The 19,564-nt window shown below is 32.8% G+C and overlaps 2 protein-coding genes across 3 annotated transcripts in view; both read right to left on the bottom strand.

Annotated features, from left to right (window-relative positions):
* Positions 1 to 682: 682 nt before the first annotated feature.
* LOC111370752 (transmembrane protein 184 homolog DDB_G0279555-like) lies at positions 683 to 4,593 on the bottom strand. Of its 2 annotated transcripts, none has more exons than XM_022992615.1 (5): positions 4,399 to 4,593; positions 2,090 to 2,414; positions 1,816 to 1,938; positions 1,244 to 1,534; positions 683 to 1,081 (listed from the first exon to the last, which is right to left on the bottom strand). In XM_022992615.1, exons 2-5 carry the CDS (start codon positions 2,366 to 2,368, stop codon positions 875 to 877), a joined length of 900 nt encoding a protein of 299 aa, XP_022848383.1. In that variant the 5' UTR covers positions 2,369 to 2,414; positions 4,399 to 4,593; the 3' UTR covers positions 683 to 874. The 2 variants fall into 2 exon arrangements, with proteins under 2 accessions (XP_022848383.1, XP_022848384.1); XM_022992616.1 differs by lacking the exon at positions 4,399 to 4,593 and adding an exon at positions 3,581 to 4,344 and having other exon boundaries at positions 798 to 1,081.
* Positions 4,594 to 8,089: 3,496 nt separating this feature from the next.
* Positions 8,090 to 19,564, bottom strand: part of LOC111370148 — a 16,975-nt gene continuing 5,500 nt past the window's right edge. The window contains exons 4-6 of the mRNA XM_022991844.1: positions 9,524 to 9,743; positions 8,551 to 8,625; positions 8,090 to 8,259 (exon numbers count right to left, since the gene is read on the bottom strand). Of these exons, the coding sequence (XP_022847612.1) occupies positions 8,090 to 8,259; positions 8,551 to 8,625; positions 9,524 to 9,743 (465 nt within the window). The remainder of the gene's footprint in view (positions 8,260 to 8,550; positions 8,626 to 9,523; positions 9,744 to 19,564) is intronic.

The raw sequence follows: 19,564 nt of genomic DNA, 5'->3' as shown, positions 1-19,564 counted from the left end.
AAGCCCCCTTTGGTAGATTTTAAATTTAGTCAAAGCCAACTACTAATTTTAACCACATTTTATAAGATCAACCCCACATTTCATAACTTTTATCAAAATTTACTAAAGTCCTGTTTGATAGGCACTTCTTTTTCATGGAAAATGAAAATTAAATTCTATTTCCCATTTTTTGACTTGTTTGATGGTAGAATTTTTCCATGGAAATGATTTTCCCCAAATCGGTGGCACATCAAATTTTTCCAGCTTTTTGAGGTTTTTAAGTTTTTTTTTTTGGCAATTGAAACAAATTATAGAAACAATTGTAAAAGATGATATTCCTTAAATTGATAATTTTCATGTAAAATAAAACTAAACGAACACCAAAAGATAGATGATTTATTATTATTATTATTATTTTTTTGGAAACAAGTTTTAGGAACAATTGTGAAATAGAATATCCCTTAAATCGACAATTTTCATGAAAAACAAAACCAAATGAATAACTAAATACACTTATTTCAATATTTTTCAAGTGAAAAATTATACAAATCAAACATTATTAATTGAGAAATCCCAGTAAAAATTTTTAGGCAATTTAATTTTCTGAAATTCGTTTTCTTTCCATCCAAATTTCATCTTTGCAATCAAACGGATCCTAATGTTAATTTCCACCAAACAAAGGCTAAATATGCATTTCTCGAGAAAATATCAAATTATAAAATCTCTTATTTAGCATCTACTTGCCTTCCAACAACATTCAAGAAAACGTCTGGTGCAACATTTATGCCATATATTTATTAAACACGCGAAAAAAGTCTCGGCATGAATCGACACCAGCATACACCACAATACAGTACAACAATAAGGTCGCTCGACGTATATATGAGATTCCCAATCACTCTTTCTTTTTGCCACTGGTGTCTGAAACTGAAGCAGTGCGGTAAGGTGCAGCACTGTATGCATATTGCATCAGAAGAGAGAAGAAAACCATCTCCACAATCACTAACATGTTCTGGAGAGCTTCCTGGAGATGCTCGACATCAAGCCAGAAATGATTTGACTTAACTATTCCCATTGCTACAAGAATGTCAAGCATAATTCCCTGGAAAAAGGATGGAAAATGCATCTGAATAATCATTTCATAATCGTTTAATGTTCGTAGAAGAAGATAAAGCAAAGAACATGCATGCTATACACCCGTCAATCCTTGGTCACTTGGTATCTTGAAACTGGTATTTCAAAAGATTATATACGTTAAGTATACCTGCCAGAAGCAGAAGAAGACGATGCCTTTGACGCACAAAAACTTGGCGAGTGGTTTGTGTGGTGCCAACTCTTTCGCAAAAACATGGTAGAAAACCACAAGGGAATACAATGCCAAAGAAACTGAAACATTCAAGATCATGGTGAATGTCCAGCTGAGCCAACTGGGATATATTCCAAGAAGTTGAAGCGATATCATCAATACAGAGCAAACTGGGCGAATTAAAACAAATTGCCATGTCCATTGCTTGAGAAGCGTTAAATTTTTATGGTCCAGTCGGACAGTGTGAGGCTGCATTCGGCACAAAGATGCATTTAGACAGATTACTGTGATTCACGAAGGTTAAGAATAGATGGAAAAACTCGTAAATATGCAGATTCAAGCGAAGATTTATTGATTGGTTTATTTTTATTATTTTTCTTTGTAAAGACAAGGGACGTGAGTGCATAATTAAGCATTTTGATCTTTCTCCAAAGTTCAGATAAATAATTTTTACAACAGGATAATTCTTTGAATTTTTTTCCAGCATAATATGAAGAGAATATGCAAAACAGAAGAACGAGGAGCTCCACCTGGAATAGAGTCATTGGGAATGAGTGGTGAATTTCTCTTCCTTTGATTTCATCAGGCACCATGTTTTTGCTGATCGATATGTTCAGATAAGTATACATCAAACCCAAAAACTTTGCCATCACCTACACTTCAATAAAAGACAGTTAATTTTTCCCCAAAGAAATAGAGATAAAGCAGGCAATTGTAGAGTGCGATGCATCAATTCTCGAACTTGGCATTGATGACTAAAACCACAAGGTGGTGTTATAGAAAATGTAGTTATTGAGCATTTACCAGAGCCTCGTAACATTCTTTGACAGAATCCAAGAATGTGAAAAATGTTGCGCTCCCACGAATGTCTAGCAGACCAACGTAGGAGTCAATGGCATATAACGGAGCCATGAGGACGATAATTACTATTGCCATCTGTTCCTTTGGCTTCTTCCAAGATTGGAAATGTTGTGATACAAGCTGTATTGCAAAGTGTAGAGTGAGCATTACACAAACAGTGCACCCCATCAGTGTGAGTTTCCCGCGGTCCATTCCGGAGATTTCCTTTGGTAGGTATTCCATTCTGGAAGTATCTATTGGTAGCCAATCTTAAGATCACTCTTACGACCTGAGAATAGATGGTTAATTTCAAATTGCAACCATCCCACGAACCACACCAGAAGTGCAAGTTTTTGAAGAATATAACTCTAGTAATAACAAATTTTCTTTCTTGTTTGTGGTTCTCTCAACAGATGGATAGTGGAAATTTAAAAAACTGAAATATTCTAAACAAGAGTTTGCAAATATACACAATCAGAATAAGCTCTTGCATATCCGTTATCTCACTACCCTTCGATTCAGGTAACTTTTATCGATTTATTGTGAAAAGGGCAGGGAAAGATCTAAAATTTACTTGTAAAGTGTTACATCCCCCCCCCCCCCCCCCCCCAACAACAACATAAATATTTTAATTTTCATGATGACATCTTCGACAATTTTCTGAAAACCTCCCCTAGTAACATAAATTTTCATCCGCTCTTTTCTTTTCTTTCACTTCTCTATGTTAAATCCATCATTATCTGCACCAAATGATTCACTCTTCGTCACCTCTCCAATCAATATAAAGGGTCTCACTGAATTCTACTTAATCTATCCTTACTGGCCTTACCTTTCTTAAAGCAATTTCACATAAATCTATCTTAAGCAGTTTACACTCCATCATACCAAGTTTGTTATTTCGTAGAAAACGCTGATGTCAACATGATAGGCTCAAGTGCTACTGTCAAATTTTCTTCTATGCTAGTATAACAATCGCAATAAATGCTTCCCAAAACAAATAAATCAAATTTTCTTCAACTCGAACATGATAATAAAAAGAACCAAACATTCAAACCCATAAATGATCATTACAAAAATAGATTTAGATACACTTTAATTAAGCAAACACTATGAATTTGGAAAATGAAAAGTGCTTTCGATCCAATTCAAGTCGATACTCTAGCTACAAACTTGACTCCTTAATGCATATTCCAATTCAGTCTTAACAGAATAAAAAGCTTTCAACGGGCATTCATTCAATACTTAATAATTAAATCATCTAAAATAAATATTTTCCATCTACTTTTACTCCACAAACAGAAATGGAAAAACAGAACCCACATACTTCTATGTAAGGAGATATTAAGAGCTAAACACCTAAGGGAAATACAATATTATGAAATCTGAAGATGGGTGGCTAGATAAATCATGTGCTATGAGACGATAAATGTGCATAGACTATGCGTATATACTGACATATAGTGCTCAAGGTCTCTGCAGCAGACTATTACTGCGGATTGCCTCCACTAGAGGAGAAGGGGGCGCTGAGTCCTTATCTTGCATAAGGCAGGCTTCCGAGAGACAAGGTAATCAGAAATCATGATACTTAAAATGCTTTATGTATCATGCTCCATTCAAGATTTAGTCAAATCTTCATCTCTCACCACCCATGGCTGCGCCTGAATTCTCACCCTTTACTTTGATTTTGGCCCTCTTTAACGGTAACAATTGTCTTCACCGAAATTCAGATCAATGACTCAAATCCTAATTTTGGAAAAAGAAAAATGAAAAAAAAAAGGGAAAAACAAGGTTGACAATGTTCAAATCCTAATCCACTATTGGTATGTCTGGAAAGTTGGATTTGTCAATAATTGATAGCATAAATGCTATAAATCTTGTTTAATCTAGTCACTACTAATTGCCAAACAATTGTTGCAGGGTTACAACAAAAACCCACCCACTCACTTTCAGGTTTGAAATTGTATCTTATCAAAGTAAGGCTCAGTTCAAGATCAACCCAATTAAGAGACAGATCAGCCATCTATCCCATACACTGATACAGCTCATTCTGGTTAGCAGCCTACTTTTACCCTTCCTCCTCATATTTATTTATTAAATAAAAAGCAAGAAAAATTGAAATGTACAAGGTTCAGTCAGATATAATTTCTCAAATTAATCGCAATGACAACTGTAAATAGTATAACCCAGCTAAAAAAATAGCCAAACTTAATCGGTTCATTCAGTTTTTCACTAACACTTGTCCGATTGAAATCTTAAAAGAAAGAGATACTTACAGAACCCGGGCTGTTGAGTTGTAATTTGAGCTGGGATAAAAACAAGAAAAGTGGGAGTATTAGATGAACAATGATTTGAGAATAAATTTCTCCAGCGAACAAAAGAGTGGTGGCAGTTAATTATTGGAATCGTCGACAGTATTTTATCAATTTTATATTATAAACTTTAAATTTTGTACGTGTAAAGGGCAAAAAAGAATACAAAAACTGGAGTTCAACGTGAAAACGTGTGGGGTCTGTTGAAAGAAAAATCTCGTAAATTATTTGATCGGATGCTCGAATCTCGATGATATTAAGGCTTTGTTTGACAATTATTCTATCACATTCTACTACATTAATTTTTCTACAGTATTCATTTTTAACTATGCATTTTTCATTAAAATGATATTATATGTAAATTAAAAACTTTTCTTTCTCTTTTAATCAAACATTTCTCGTCAATCACTATTTTATAATACATTATTCACAAATAATGGGGGTTCAAACACCCCCCCTAAAGTTTTTGAGTTTTTTCCCTTTTTTTTTTGTTTTGGGTATAATTATTTATCCTTGTGATTCATGGATTTGGCGAGGAAGAGGTCGGTGAGCAGCACGTTATTTATGAATAAGTAAATAATTTTAAGGGTGTGTTTGATAATTTTTAAAATTTTAAATTGTTTGTTACAGTATAATTCTTCATCATATATTCACACAATAAAATATTCTACACACTAACCAATAAAATTTCTTTATTTTTTAACCACACATTCGCCAACAAATACTATTCAAAACTATTTAGGCTTTGTTTGCCTTCCTTTCTTCTACATTTTATCACTTTATTTTTTTTACAGTACCCATTTTCAACCATACATTTTTCATCAAAATAATATTACACATAAATCAAAAACTTTTTTTTCTAACCACATATTTCAACATTAATCACTATTACATAATACATTACACATAAATAATGGGACACAAACAAGCACTTAATTTTCCAAATAATGGGCGTCAAACAGGGGCTAAATTATATCCTTCTACTATGTCAAATTAAAAAAAAAAATGTAAGTTCAAAGATAAAAAAAAATATTATTTAAAAAAGATTGATTACAAAAATTAGTGTATATTTGTTGACATTTTAGATCAACTAAAACATAATTTTTTTTTATAGAAATGTTTGCTGGAATGCAAAACATTCGAAAGTGTGGAATTTGTATTCGATATTTGAGATTCAGTTTTTCTTCCTCCCTCCTTTCCCATTGCCACTGAGGGACTCTGTAAATTTATTGACGAGATGATGGACAGAGTATTGAATATTTGTTCAAAATCAGTAGAATTATAATGGGCTAATTGTTAAGCTCAATTGTGGAATTAGTAGAATCAAAAGAAGTTGTGCGTACACAAGATTTGTTTTGGCCAAAACAAAATCGAATTTGCTTCTATTATGCGTACGCATAGTGTTAAAAAATAGCCGTTAACCGATTTTTCAATTTGAAACTTGAGGACGATTTTGGATTAAAGATTGCCACTTTTCATCATGTTTTAGCACCATTTAGTGGTGTATTGATTGAGGCATAATAATAATTGATGAATGATCGATACAAACACATTAAAAACATTGAAAAATATCTTGTGATCCACATATCATTCCACATTGAATCAAACTATTGATTTACATTCATATTTAATATCTTCTTTTGTGTTCTTAAAATTTTGGAGGATTGCATTTGTGCTTTAGTGTTAAATTCTTTACAAGACTTGATATAATCCTACAAACCATCTGCTAAAACCCTTAAGCATCCCATTCAATCTCGAGATGGGGTAAATATCGTTTGAGGACAGTGATTCCACGTTCGAACCTTGAAATTTGTTCTTGACTATTTTATGTTCTTCATCTTATTACTGTATTTTTTTTTATTCCTTTTGTCTCTTCTCCAAATCCCTTCGTTTCCAACATAGAGAGGGAGCAATCTTTCCTAGATCAGAGGAGTGCTGTGAGGCGTGCACTATTGCTGAGGTTTTGAGCCATAGACATGTTCCACATATGAGGGGTGCTAGTGCTATACGTCCAGGGCCCCCACCTATGGGTGGCGCCATCGTCCAAGGCCCATGGACAAGTAGTCTTTTCCTCTATACATAATGGCAGTTTCTAACAAGGTAGTCTCCTTCGCTATTTGCTTTCTTTATAAATCACGAAGCATAATGTGGCAGAGGGGATTCCAAATCGACCAATTTGGCATTGATTGATTATGTTAATTGGATTAGGCTAATTAAATAAAGTAAACTCAAGTTGGGCTTGGGCTCGGGCTCGATCCATTTGCCCCCATTTCCCTTTCTCTATATATATACGGTTGTATCACATGTATATAATTATTTACATAATAGTTTACATGTATATAATCTGATGAGATATGATTGTGTTACAATTTTTTCAACTAAATAAAAAAAAATGCTTTCACTCTTTTTTTTAACACATCATGTCTGTAAATCATTACATAACTTTATTATGTACAAGTAGTTTGATTCATATATGTATACATGGAATTGATCTCCTAAGCACATGCGCTTACCTTATGCTAAGCATTAGGTGACGTGACAAATTTTCTTCCCCTTTCTCTCTTGCAATCGTTTTTCTTCGTTCGAAAATTGACTTGATTGTCGGAGTTAAAACGATCACCAGCCAGATCTGCAACCTTTGTACCCTAATAGTGTGTTCCAATGTGTAGGTGACGGTTGGGTGGACAGGGAGGTGGTCGGGACTTTGTTGATCATATTTTAAGGTCAACAATATTAATTGTCACTTGTATGATCTTAATAATCTAATGAATGTTTTTCATTCTTATATTAGTCAAATCTACTTCAATTATGTCGAAATTAAAATTATCTCATATTCTTCTTTCACATCATCAAATCAACATAAAGTAAGATAGTGTAAATAATATTTTAACGAGTAGACTAGAGAAGGAACAACAAGCCCTCGACTGGATGTTATACATTCGATATTCCAAGAGTCAAAACATGTTTACAAAATCAAAACATATGCAAGTCGTGTAATCAATTTGAGAAAAGTTTCGAGGCACTTGATGAAAGCAACTATTCAGGGCCGGTCCTCTGGTTTTTGGGGCTCGAGGCGAACTTAATAAATTGGGCGCCCAAAATCAACGTAAAGATCTTGATTCATTCCACAAAAAATAAAGCATTTTAATCATGTTCTGCACTTTTATTTTATTCTTTCTAAGTCGAGAAACATATACTCAAATACATTGATATATAGCCAATGCAAGAATAAACAGAAAACAAATAAACATATTATCTTGAAACCAGTGAAGAAACATATACTCAAATACGTCCAATTCTTGACTTCCCGTAAATAAAAATCCATTTAAACCAAAATAAAAAAATTCGAAAATGAAGCTCCTAAAAACTGAAGATTTGATTCCATCCAGCAATAACATACATATGTGTAGATATAGAGAGAGAATAAGAGAGCGCAACGCAAAAACAGTAGAGAGATAAATGACGTCACAGAGAGAGGGTGAAAATTGAATTTGTACTGAATGGTTTAATGTTTGATTTCTTAACCAAATCTAATTAAAATGTGTATTTGGATTCTATCTATAAATAACAATAATAATAATAATAATAAGGGGCCCAAAACAAAAGCCCGCTACTAAAAAATAAAACTAAAAAGCCTAAAACAATCTTATCTTCTTCATTTCATCTCATCCATCCCTGCCATTTCACAGTCGCCGGTGCTGTTGTCTGTGGTTCCCAAATTGCTGTTTGCCGTCTGCTGCCATTTCATCCATTTCACAGCCAAAACCAATTGAATTTGTCTACCGTCTGCGCCCATTTCAATGATTTCATGATTTTCATCCATCCCTGCTGTTTGCAACCATTTCACAATCTGCCCTCTCAAGAACATTTCTCAAACCGGTTTCGATGGAGAAGCCCCCTTCGATTTTTGGCTTGAGGTGCAAGCCTCATCCGCCTCGCCTCAGGACCGGCTCTGCAACCATGCCTCATCGTTTCCTCTAACGCATGGATTTTTTCGTGTTCGGCCTCATGTACTGCATGAAAATCGGTTAAAGTTTCTGAGTTTCCCATCGAAGCAAGCTGGAAAGTTGTTTTATACAACTTAAAACCAAGATTTAGTCGACCCCCCTTGATTACCTGTAGCCCAATCTGATATAGGGACTCGTTGAATTCCACGATCTTTTCCTTCCGATAACTTATACTCAGACACATCTAACAATAACAATGAAAAAACAGCATAAGCAAACATGCTTTTTTTTTTTAAGAGTATTGTAACAATTTTGAGTGAATATCAAAGTAGCTAAGTTAAGGCATGACTTGCGGGTTTATATCACTTTGGCAATTTCTTTTTACAAATCAATTGTAAGGATGAGTGTAATTAAATTGGCATTAGAGCATTCAATGTTTTTTTTCAATATGACTTACCACGAAGGTGATGACGAGGCTTCTAGTAGAAGATGACATTAAAGGTCTATTTGTCATGATTTTTAAGAAGTCAAAATGAGATTTTAAGACTCAGAAGCTACTTTTGAATCGATTTGATTAATTTTATAAAAATATTTCTTCTAATTAAAAGAATTTTTAAATGAAGTTTATCCAATGTTGCTTTCTTGAAAAACTCTTTCAAGAGAGGAAAAAAATTCCTTTAAAAATAAGTTTTCAAACACTAATTAAAATATCTTTTTTAGAAAGTTCTTCTGTAAGAAGTAGAAACCTACCAAACGGTACTAAGTTAAGAATTGACTTGGGCAACACCTCTTTATAAGAAAATTTTGAATGCAAGTCTACCCAATTGTAACTATAACTAGAATTCAAGTTAATACTTAAAACCTATGTTTTTATATTGCAAAAGAGTAACATTGAGTCCATGTCTGATAAATGAACCAAGGGTTCACTTGATAGGACTTTTGAAAAGTTAAAAGATGTTTCTAAAATTAAAAAGATGCTTTTGAATATATTTGAATAATTTTCTAAAAGCAATATATCTAGCTATTAGTTCTTCTATAACAAGCTAGTATAATGCCGCTTTTACGTGATGCTCTTTTACAAAAAGTAGACACCCTGCTAAACGAGCCTTAAATGATTTGAAGTTAAAGTTAGTGTCACTCACCAGGGCCAAATTTGAAGAAAGAAACAGTGCCAAAGCCACCATCTCTTTCCAAGATTTCAGCATCTTTTACCAAGTCGATAACAATTTTTGGCATCACTAAACATAATTCCTTAGTCAAAGCCCTCCAAACAGTTTCAATTCCCACCCCATCCTTTGCTTCACATTTTCCTTCATTTCTCAGCTTCCTAATCCTTGAGATATTTCTTCTTTGTCTTGCCAACTAATTGTAAAATGCAAGCATTATTTATAAACAGATATAGGTTGCAAAAAGACACCAAGGAATCTTTGGTTGTAGAGACAAACATAGCTTCAAATATGCCTATAAAATATGTGCAATGAATGTGACCTTTTCAGTCAATTTCTAAACAAAGGGAACTTTTAGATAAAATCCAAGTGAACCTCAAGCAAACTGAGGCTTGAGCTTTACTTTTTGTGACTTGAGTTCAACTTAAGTAGATTGTATATACTTGAGTTCAAGCTTGAACACTCCTTGAACTTTCACTTGCTGCCCCAAGCGACGTATATGTACATATATCGCGATTAACAGTTGTTATGATCAAATCTGTAATAAGATGTATTCAATTGACGATATTAACTTTTCAAAAATAACTTTTACAAGTGCGTTCAATTGACGCCATTAATTTTTGAAAATGACCCTAGATAGTATTATTCATCTTGTCTTGATGGAACATGCTGAGTTCTCGTTAAATCGATGATTTTTCTTTCCCTTTATTTCTTAATTTAAGAGTATCACTAAATCTATGACCAATATTGTCTAAATCTATTTTAAACCGTTGTGAGAAACTCTTGTATATAATTTTATCAAGTTAGATTCTATTGACAATTTCGGTCGCTATCTAAGAATTGAGATGCATTTTTTAGGATGGTCCCATGAAAATTCAATGAAAATTTTGATGGCTTGTATTATTGAGAACTGAATGTAATGAAAAATTGAAAATGCTGATTGAAAAGTAACTTGCGACTAAATCAATAGGTTGAAGATCAATGTTGTAACTTTGGCACAATCAAGATTAGGTTCAACAAATGAACAACAAATTGATTTGATTTTGTTAAAGGGGACATGTCAAATTAATGCCTAAATAACATACGATGAAAGAAAATTGATTGAAGATTGAAGATGGAGTAAAGATCAGATGGTCCAAACTCGTGCGAGATGCTCGTCAAATGTGAGAAATTCCAACCCTCCTAACATATGCAACCATATGCATATTGATGGAAGTAACAGAACTATGGTTTGATAAAGAATCGATAAATGATAATCAGTTATAAATGGAAAGTCTATTAAAGTTTATTGGTGAATGACATTTGTATCCCTGTAGCCCTAGAAATTATTACCATTGTATCCCCGATTCTTACCAATAAATATAGGGCTTTGGTTTTCAATAATACACATAAAAAGTTCTTTGAGTTTTCTCTATTCTCTTTTCCTCTCACTTTATAACACGTTATCAGCACGAAACTCTGAGAAGGTAGTAATTTTTTTTTCATAATCATCTATCACGTATATCAAAATTAATTTGATAATACGTGAATTTTATATATACATATGTTGAATCTGCAATACGTGATCTCATATTTCTCGATCATTATGTTTTCTTTGTACTTCTCTTTGAATTAATTAATGTTTTTTCCTTTACATCAATCCACGTGCATTTTTATGGAGATATATTTATGTTAAATCAATTGATATGCATTAATTCATGTTCATATACCCTCCTTATATTTAGATTAGCCCTTTACGTTCTACACATGCTTATAATTTTTTTTTTTGGGTTTAATTGGTCAATGTTCTTTGTAAGCAAGCTTCAATTTCAGATCTCTATTTTGGCTGATTCTATATGTATATATAATATACAATTAACAAATAACTGTACCCAACTCATCTTTTCTCTCAAATCCATTGGTTTCTGCAATTTCATTCCTTAATTGGTTAATACTAATTCAATTCTTTTAATTGCACATAATTAGAATTTCGTGCCATAATATGTGAATAGGTTTCTACATGTCACCAAATTTTTTTTGTGTTTCACTCGACTCACGTTATTAATTCAAAATAATATTTTACATGTGTTTGTATATTAATTAATGGTGAGCTATTGGATGTATTATCATTTTTTTTATGTTTAGTTATGAAACATTACGTTAAATTTATTTTTAATTGTTGTTGCTCCTGAAGTAGCACAACATTATAATTAATATTTCAGAAGAATATTAATCATAGATCTATTCGTTGTTGCTCCAGAAGTAGCACAACATTATAAGAATATTATTTGCTCCTGAAGAGCATAAATTATAACTCTCAATATTTCAGAAGAATATTGACATATTGCACTTGAAGAAATAATAGCAAAATATAATGTGCTCCAGAAGTAGCATATATTTTGAAGAACATATTATTTCAAATTAGTGTTTATCCCTAGAGGAAAATACGTAACTTAAAGTTATGTTGATATTGACTATTTGATTAACACGTGATGATTAATCATATTCTTCGAAACTAATTGTATTTTTTTATTGTGTAGTTAAACAAATGGCAAACATTACGAAACTTGAGTTTGCTGCACTTGACATATCTGGCAAAAATTATCTGTCATGGATACTGGATGTTGATATCCATCTCGTCTCAAAGGGTCTGGGAGAGACAATAAAAGAAGGAAACAATGAATCCCTGCAGGATCGTGCAAAAGCACTCATTTTCCTCCGTCACCATCTTCATGATGAATTAAAAATTGAATATCTCATTGAGAAAGATCCACAAGTTCTTTGAAAAAAGTTAAATGAAAAATTTGATCATCAGAGGACTATAGTCCTCCCCAAAGTCCGTTATGAGTGGATACACCTTCGTTTGCAAGACTTTAAAACAGTTAGTGAATACAATTCTGAATTGTTCAGAATATGTTCAAAGTTAACTTTGTGTGGAGAAAAAATCACCGATGAAGATATGCTGGAAAAAACTTTCTCCACCTTTCATGCCTCGAATGTGCTCCTGCAGCAGCAATATCGTGAGCGTGGTTTCAAAAAGTATTCAGAATTTATATCTTGCCTACTAGTTGCTGAACAAAATAATGAATTGTTGATAAAAAATCATGGATTACGTCTAACTGGTTCTATACCATTGCCTGAAGCAAATGGTACTACATTATCTGAAGCAAATACAATATCAAGACAAGGACGTGGACGTAGACGTGGACACGGATTTGGACGTGGACACGGATACGGACGTGTACGTGGAATAAATCATGGAAGAAATAATCAACAAAGTTATCAACAACAAGGCAATAAATTCAAAAGGCACAAAGCAAACGAGAGTGGTAAATCTAAAAATGAGCATGAAGAAAGTTGTTTTAGATGTGGAATGAAAGTGCATTAGGCACGTACGTGTTGTACCTCAAAATATCTTGTGGATCTCTACTAGAGATCAATCAAGGAAAAAGAAAAATTGGAGACTAATTTTGCTGATTATGATGGTCCAATTGATGTGACTCATTTGGATGTCTCCGATTTCTTTACTGATCCAAATGAACATATTGACCATTTGGTTGAGGGTGGTGTGATAAAAGATATAGATTAATTTACTAGTATTTCTTTCGTTTTAAAAATTCAGTCTGAAATATGTTTTTACTTTTCCGAACAAAAAATAAAATAAAATAAAACTCTATTATGCACCGTTTATTTCATGATATTAAGTAATATTTACTTCTTTAAATCTAAATTCAAGTTTTTTTTTAAAATTTTGTTTATTTTGTTATATTTATAGATTTATGATGGATAGTCAAGACAATTGCTTAATTGATAGTGCAGCTACACATACTATTCTTCAAGACAAAAAATACTTTTAGACTTAATATTAGCTGAAAATAATGTTAACACGATATCGGGTGCGTAGAATATCTTTGAAGGCTCTGAAAGAGCTTGTATTATTTTACCAAATAATACAAAATTATATATTGACGATGCACTTTATTCTAGCAAATTCAGAAGAAATTTGCTTAGTTTTAAAGATATTCGCTGCAGTGAATATCACATTGAGACGATGTAAGAAAATAATATTGAATATCTTTGCATCACTTCTTTTGTATCTGGTAAGAAGCAGATAAAAGAAAATTTTCATGCACTCCCGTCTGGCATGTATTTTACATTTATAAAAATGGTCGAATCAAATAATGTTACAAACCAGAAATTCGTTGATTCAAAAAGTTTTATACTTTGGCATGATCGACTTGGACATCCAGAAGCCATAATGATGCGTCGAATAATAAACAACTCACATGGACATCTTTTAAAGAACTAGAAAATTCTTTTATCTAATGATTATCCATGTGTAACTTGTTCGCAAGGCAAGTTAATTATTAGACTTTCAACTACAAAGGTCAATATTGAATCTCTAACTTTCTTGAAAAGAATACATGGAGATATATGTGGGCCAATACACCCACCATGTGGACCATTTCGTTACTTTATGGTATTAATTGATTCTTCTACAAGATGGTCACATGTTTGCCTACTTTCAACTGGGAATGTAGCATTTGCTAGACTACTTGCTCAAATCATAAAATTGCGAGCACAATTCCCCGATTACTCAATCAAGACTATTCGTCTTGACAATGCTCATGAATTTAGATCACAAGCATTTGATGATTAGTGTATGTCAATTGGGATTGAAATTGAACATACAGTTGCACATGTTCATACACAAAATGGCTTAGCGAAATCGTTTATTAAACGTCTACAACTTATTGTTAGACCATTACTTATGAAAACAAAACTCCCAACTTCTGTTTGAGGTCATGCCATATTACATGCTGCATCATTGGTTCGTATAAGACCAATTGCCTATCATCAATATTCACCTTTACAACTTGCATTTGGTCATGAACATGATATTTCTCACCTACGGGTTTTTGGTTGTGCTGTCCAAGTTTCTATTTCACCCCCACAACGTACTAAAATGGGTCCCCAACGAAGACTTGGGATTTATGTGAGTTTTGATTCACCATCTATTATTAGATATCTTGAACCTTTAACAGGTGACTTATTTACTGCACGTTTTGCAGATTGTCATTTTGATGAAATGACTTTCTCAACTTTGGGAGGAGAAAAACTATATCCTGAAAAATAAGATAGAATTTCTTAGAATGAGACAATTCTATCTCACTTTGATCCCCGCAGCAATCAATGTGAACAAGAGGTTGAAAAAATCATTCATTTGCAAAGAGTTGCATTTCAACTACCTGATATATTTGTTGACATGAGAAAAGTGACAAAGTCATATATTCCAGCAGAAAATATTCCAGTAAAAATTAATGTCCCTGCAGGACAATCTGCTATGGCAAATGAATCTCAAATACGCCAGAAACGTGACCGACCAGTTGGTTCAAAAGACTCTATATCTCGAAAAAGAAGAGTACAGGAGAAAAACCAACCAAAAACTTCAGAAGAAATCACATTAGAAAAGATTGATCAATCAAATATTGAATGTATGGTTCCTAAAGAACCAGAGGTGTTTGAAAATAATGAGATCTTAATAAATTATATGATACCTCATAAATTATGGGAACGGAATAATATTGTTATAGACAATATTTTCGCTTTTAACATGGCTCTTGATATTATGCAAAATGAGGATCCTGTTAATGACTGTTGAAATAGAAATGATTGGTCAAAATGAAAAGAAGTCATACAGGCAGAATTGAATTCTTTGAAGAAACGAAAAGTGTTTGGACTAGTAGTTCGAACACCTGAAAATGTAATCCCTGTTGGATACAAATGGATTTTTGTACGAAAGAGAAATGAGAACAATGAAATTACAAGATACAAAGCCTGACTAGTGGCTCAAGGTTTCTTCCAAAGACCGGGAATTGATTATGAGGAAACATATTCTCCCATAATGTATATCATCACTTTTAGGTTCTTAATTAGTTTGACTGTGTTACAAGGGCACGATATGCGCCTTATGGATGTAGTAACTGCCTACCTATATGGTTCACTTGACAGTGACATATATATGAAAGTCCCTGAAGGATTTAAGGTGCTAGGAATAAATGATACATGTCCGAGAACTATGTTCTCAATTAAATTGTAAAAATCATTATATGGATTGAAACTATCCGGACGCATGTGGTATAATTGTCTTAGCGAATATTTGTTGAAAGAGGGTTATAAAAATGACGATATCTGCCCATGTGTTTTCATAAAGAAAACAAATATTAGATTTGCAATTGTGGCAGTTTATGTTGATGATTTAAATTTAATTGGAACTCCTAAAGAGCTCAACAAAACTGCAGATTATTTGATAAATGAATTTGAGATGAAAGATTTGGGGAAAACCAAATTTTGTCTTAGATTACAAATTGAACATTTTTCAGAGGGATTATTTGTTCATCAATCTACTTATACAGAAAAAGTCTTGAAACGCTTTTATATGGATAATGCACATCCATTACCATCACCTATGGTTGTTCGATCACTTGATGTAAAAAAAAGATCAATTTCGTCCACTTGAAGATGGATAAAAGATTCTTGGTTCCGAAGTACCATACCTTAGTGCAATTGGAGCATTAACTTATCTTACAAATTGCACTCGACCTGACATAGTATTTTCTGTAAATCTCCTTGCAAGATATAGCTCTACGCCAACTCAAAGGCATTGGAATGGTGTTAAACATATTTTTTGTTACCTAAAAGGTACTATTGATATGAGACTGTTTTATTCTCAAAAGTCAGGATCTACTTTAGTGGGATATGCAGATGCAGGTTATCTCTCTGATCCACATAAAGCTAAATCACAAACTGAATATATGTTTACACGTGGAGGAACAGCTATATCATGGAGATCTGTGAAGCAATCATTGACAGCAACATCCTCAAATCATTCTGAGATTATTGCAATCCATGAAGCAGGGCGAGAATGTGTATGGTTGAGGAATATGACCCATCATATCCAATCATCATGTGGATTGACTTCAACAAAAAATAGTCCAACAATTTTATTTGAAGATAATGCAGCTTGTATCGCACAACTCAAGGGAGGCTATATCAAAGGCGACATGACAAAGCATATTTCTCCAAAATTCTTTCATACTCATGAACTTTAGAAGAATGGTGACATTGATATTCAACAAATTCGCTCGAGTGAGAATGTGACTGATCTATATACAAAAGTGCTGTCAACATCTACATTCAAGAAATTAGTTCATGAGATTGGAATACGTCGACTCAAAGATTTTCAGTGATCAACATCAGGGGGAGTAGCTGTACTCTTTTTCCTTCGCTTAGGTTTTGTCCCGTTGGATTTTCCTAATAAGGTTTTAATGAGGCAGCATTTAATTTTAATACTCCAAAATAACTGTACTCTTTTTCCTTCGTTTGATTTTTTTCCCATTGGGTTTTTATCAAACAAGGTTTTAACGAGGCATATATTTTGTAATATGTCATTCAAGGGGGAGTGTTGTAAATGGAAAGTCCATTAAAGTTTATTGGTGAATGACATTTGTACCCCTGTAGCCCTAAAAATTATTACCATTGTATCCCTGATTCTTACCTATAAATATAGGGCTTTGGTTTTCAATAATACACACAAAAGTTCTTTGAGTTTTCTCTATTCCCTTTTCCTCTCATTTTATAACATATTCGTTATAATAAATAATACTCGTCTATGAAGAAGAAAATTAAGCAATCTTTAATTAAGGTAAGATGTGACCTCAATAATAATAATAATAAATTATAATATTTATTTCATGATCAATTCATGTAATATAACTACATAGGAACTGCTTATTTGTTCCTTTTTTGTTTTTATTTAAATTGACAATTTCAAACTTCTGTGATAAATTTCTTATTGAATAAGAATATAAAGCTTCTTGTACGGGGGTTGGCTTTACAGGGGCTTGATAGGATTTTGAAGAGTTGTGACGGGCAAAGAAAAAGGCAAGGGTGTGAAAATTTTTGAGCGTTTCAATCATTAAAAAAGAAAAAGAAAGAACAAAGCTTGGTGACCAGGCCCATCAGCTCATTTTCAAAATCTCAATTTTCAGGATAATTACGGGATACCAAACGAAGTCGAAATATTGCCTTCTTAATATCATTTTAAAGTGCTCACTATCTAGTTTTCTAAGCCATTAGCGGCGCACGAAATAGTCAATCATAGCAAATGTTACGGTTCGTCAAAGTATGCCGTTTCAAATTAATATTTCTAAACTTTCGATAATATGCTAACTTTAAAAATTCGCCGATGATTGTACGCTAATCGAATCCTTAAATTGCCTATGTCTCGAAACTTGTTTCAAGAAATACATCATACACATATCGAATTGTTTAAATGAACATAAAAAATAGATAGACGTAAATCAAACATGCATGTTAAAAAGAGACGTGTAACTCGACTTTTCTTTAAGTTTTTAGGAAAAGTTTCATATCCGATGTAAAATTTTCTCCTGAAAACTCTTGATAAAATTTTTACATTAAAATTTTTTTGATGTCATATCCGATGTAAAATTTCTAATAAAATGATGTATATTATACTGAGAAATTTATCGCACAAAAATAATAAATGTTAATGAAATAATTGAAAATTTTTAAAGAAAATACGAGTTATACATCTTTTTAACACGCACGTTTGATGCATGTTTAACTATTTTCGATATTTGTTTAAACAATTCGTTGTGTATATGATATAGTTCTCAAAATGAGCTTCGAGATGACGTAGATGATTTAAGGATTTGACTAGCGTACGATAGATGAAGAAGTTCTTTGATCTTATTTGTATAATTTTTTGGAATAACTTTTAGAAGAAACCGATCTAAGATAACTTTCTCGAGAAATTTTTCTACAATCTCGTCAAATGAATCCTAAAAAAATCAACACAAGTTGGCCATAGATTGAGAAATAACTTCACTAAGGGTGTGTTTGATTGCAAATATGAAATTTGTGTGGAAAGAAAACGAATTCAAGGGAATTGAAATGCATAAAATTTGTTTTCTTGGGAATTGACAATTAAATGCATTTGATTGGTAAAATTTTCCACCTGAAAAATGTTGACATTTTCCATCTTTTAGTGTTTGATTGACTTCGTTTTCCATGGAAATTGTATGTATTTTCCAACTATTGGTGTTTGATAGCCATTTTCTAAGGAAAACAATATTAGGCGAAATTGAGCAAAAGGAAGGAGGACAAATAAATTGCATAATAGTTGAATTATTTGATGATTTTAAAATTGCAAAAAAATAGTTTGAGAAAAAAAAATTTTATTAGGAATTTTTATGTCAAAAAAAAATTGACTTCATATAGGGCTGGGCAAATCTCCTGAACCGATCCGACCGAACCGAACCCGAACCGAACCGAACAGAACCCGACGGTTCTTGTCAAATTAAATACCCGAACGGGTATCTGAATTGAGAACCGACGGGTACGGTTCGGTTCTCGGTTCTTGGTCAAGAACCGAAGAACCGAATAAGAACCGAATATTTCTATTTTTTTTTTTATATTGACTAAATCAAATTATTTTAATTTTAATTTTTTCTAAACAAATTAACAAATTAACGGTTTCTAAATTCAAATTTTTGGCCAAATAATTTGTTTCATTTCTAATTTTTTAATTTTTGATCCAATTACCCATTTTATTGTTTCATTTCTTAGCCAAGCAAGATCAAATCCACTAAATAACCCTAAACACCAACACTAAAATGCATAACATTGTCTTGACTCTCGCACTCACTCTCGCAGCCTTGCTAATATTTCGAAACCTATACAATCATCGGCCGATACTGTGACCTCCGATCGAAGCTGTGACCTTCGCCAACCGAAACTTTGATCGTAGCGATCATTTGAACAAGGTAGTTTACCAGTCTCTGACATTCCAAAACCATTAAATGTATCATTAGTTGTATTTATATAATGTTGTTATAAATGTTAAAAAATTTAATTATAGTACAGAACCGAACGGACCCGAACCGAACCGAACAGAACCGAACTCGAACGGTTCCATAATTATATTTGGACCCGACGGTTCCATTTACTAGATAC

Source organism: Olea europaea, chromosome 21 (genome assembly GCF_002742605.1).
Source record: "Olea europaea var. sylvestris chromosome 21, O_europaea_v1, whole genome shotgun sequence".
NCBI classification, from domain to species: domain Eukaryota; kingdom Viridiplantae; phylum Streptophyta; class Magnoliopsida; order Lamiales; family Oleaceae; genus Olea; species Olea europaea.
The sequence above is the reverse complement of the archived record's forward strand: the minus strand, read 5'-3'. Positions and strand labels throughout refer to the sequence as shown.

Excerpts from the sequence above, each read along its gene's own strand:
- LOC111370752 (XM_022992615.1), bottom strand. The coding sequence starts at position 2,368 with ATGGAATACCTACCAAAGGAAATCTCCGGAATGGACCGCGGGAAACTC. Across the intron at positions 1,939-2,089 it reads AAGAATGTTACGAGGCTCTG|GTGATGGCAAAGTTTTTGGG; the intron begins GTAAATGCTCAA and ends ATTGAAGTGTAG. Across the intron at positions 1,082-1,243 it reads TCTTCTTCTGCTTCTGGCAG|GGAATTATGCTTGACATTCT; the intron begins GTATACTTAACG and ends TCCTTTTTCCAG.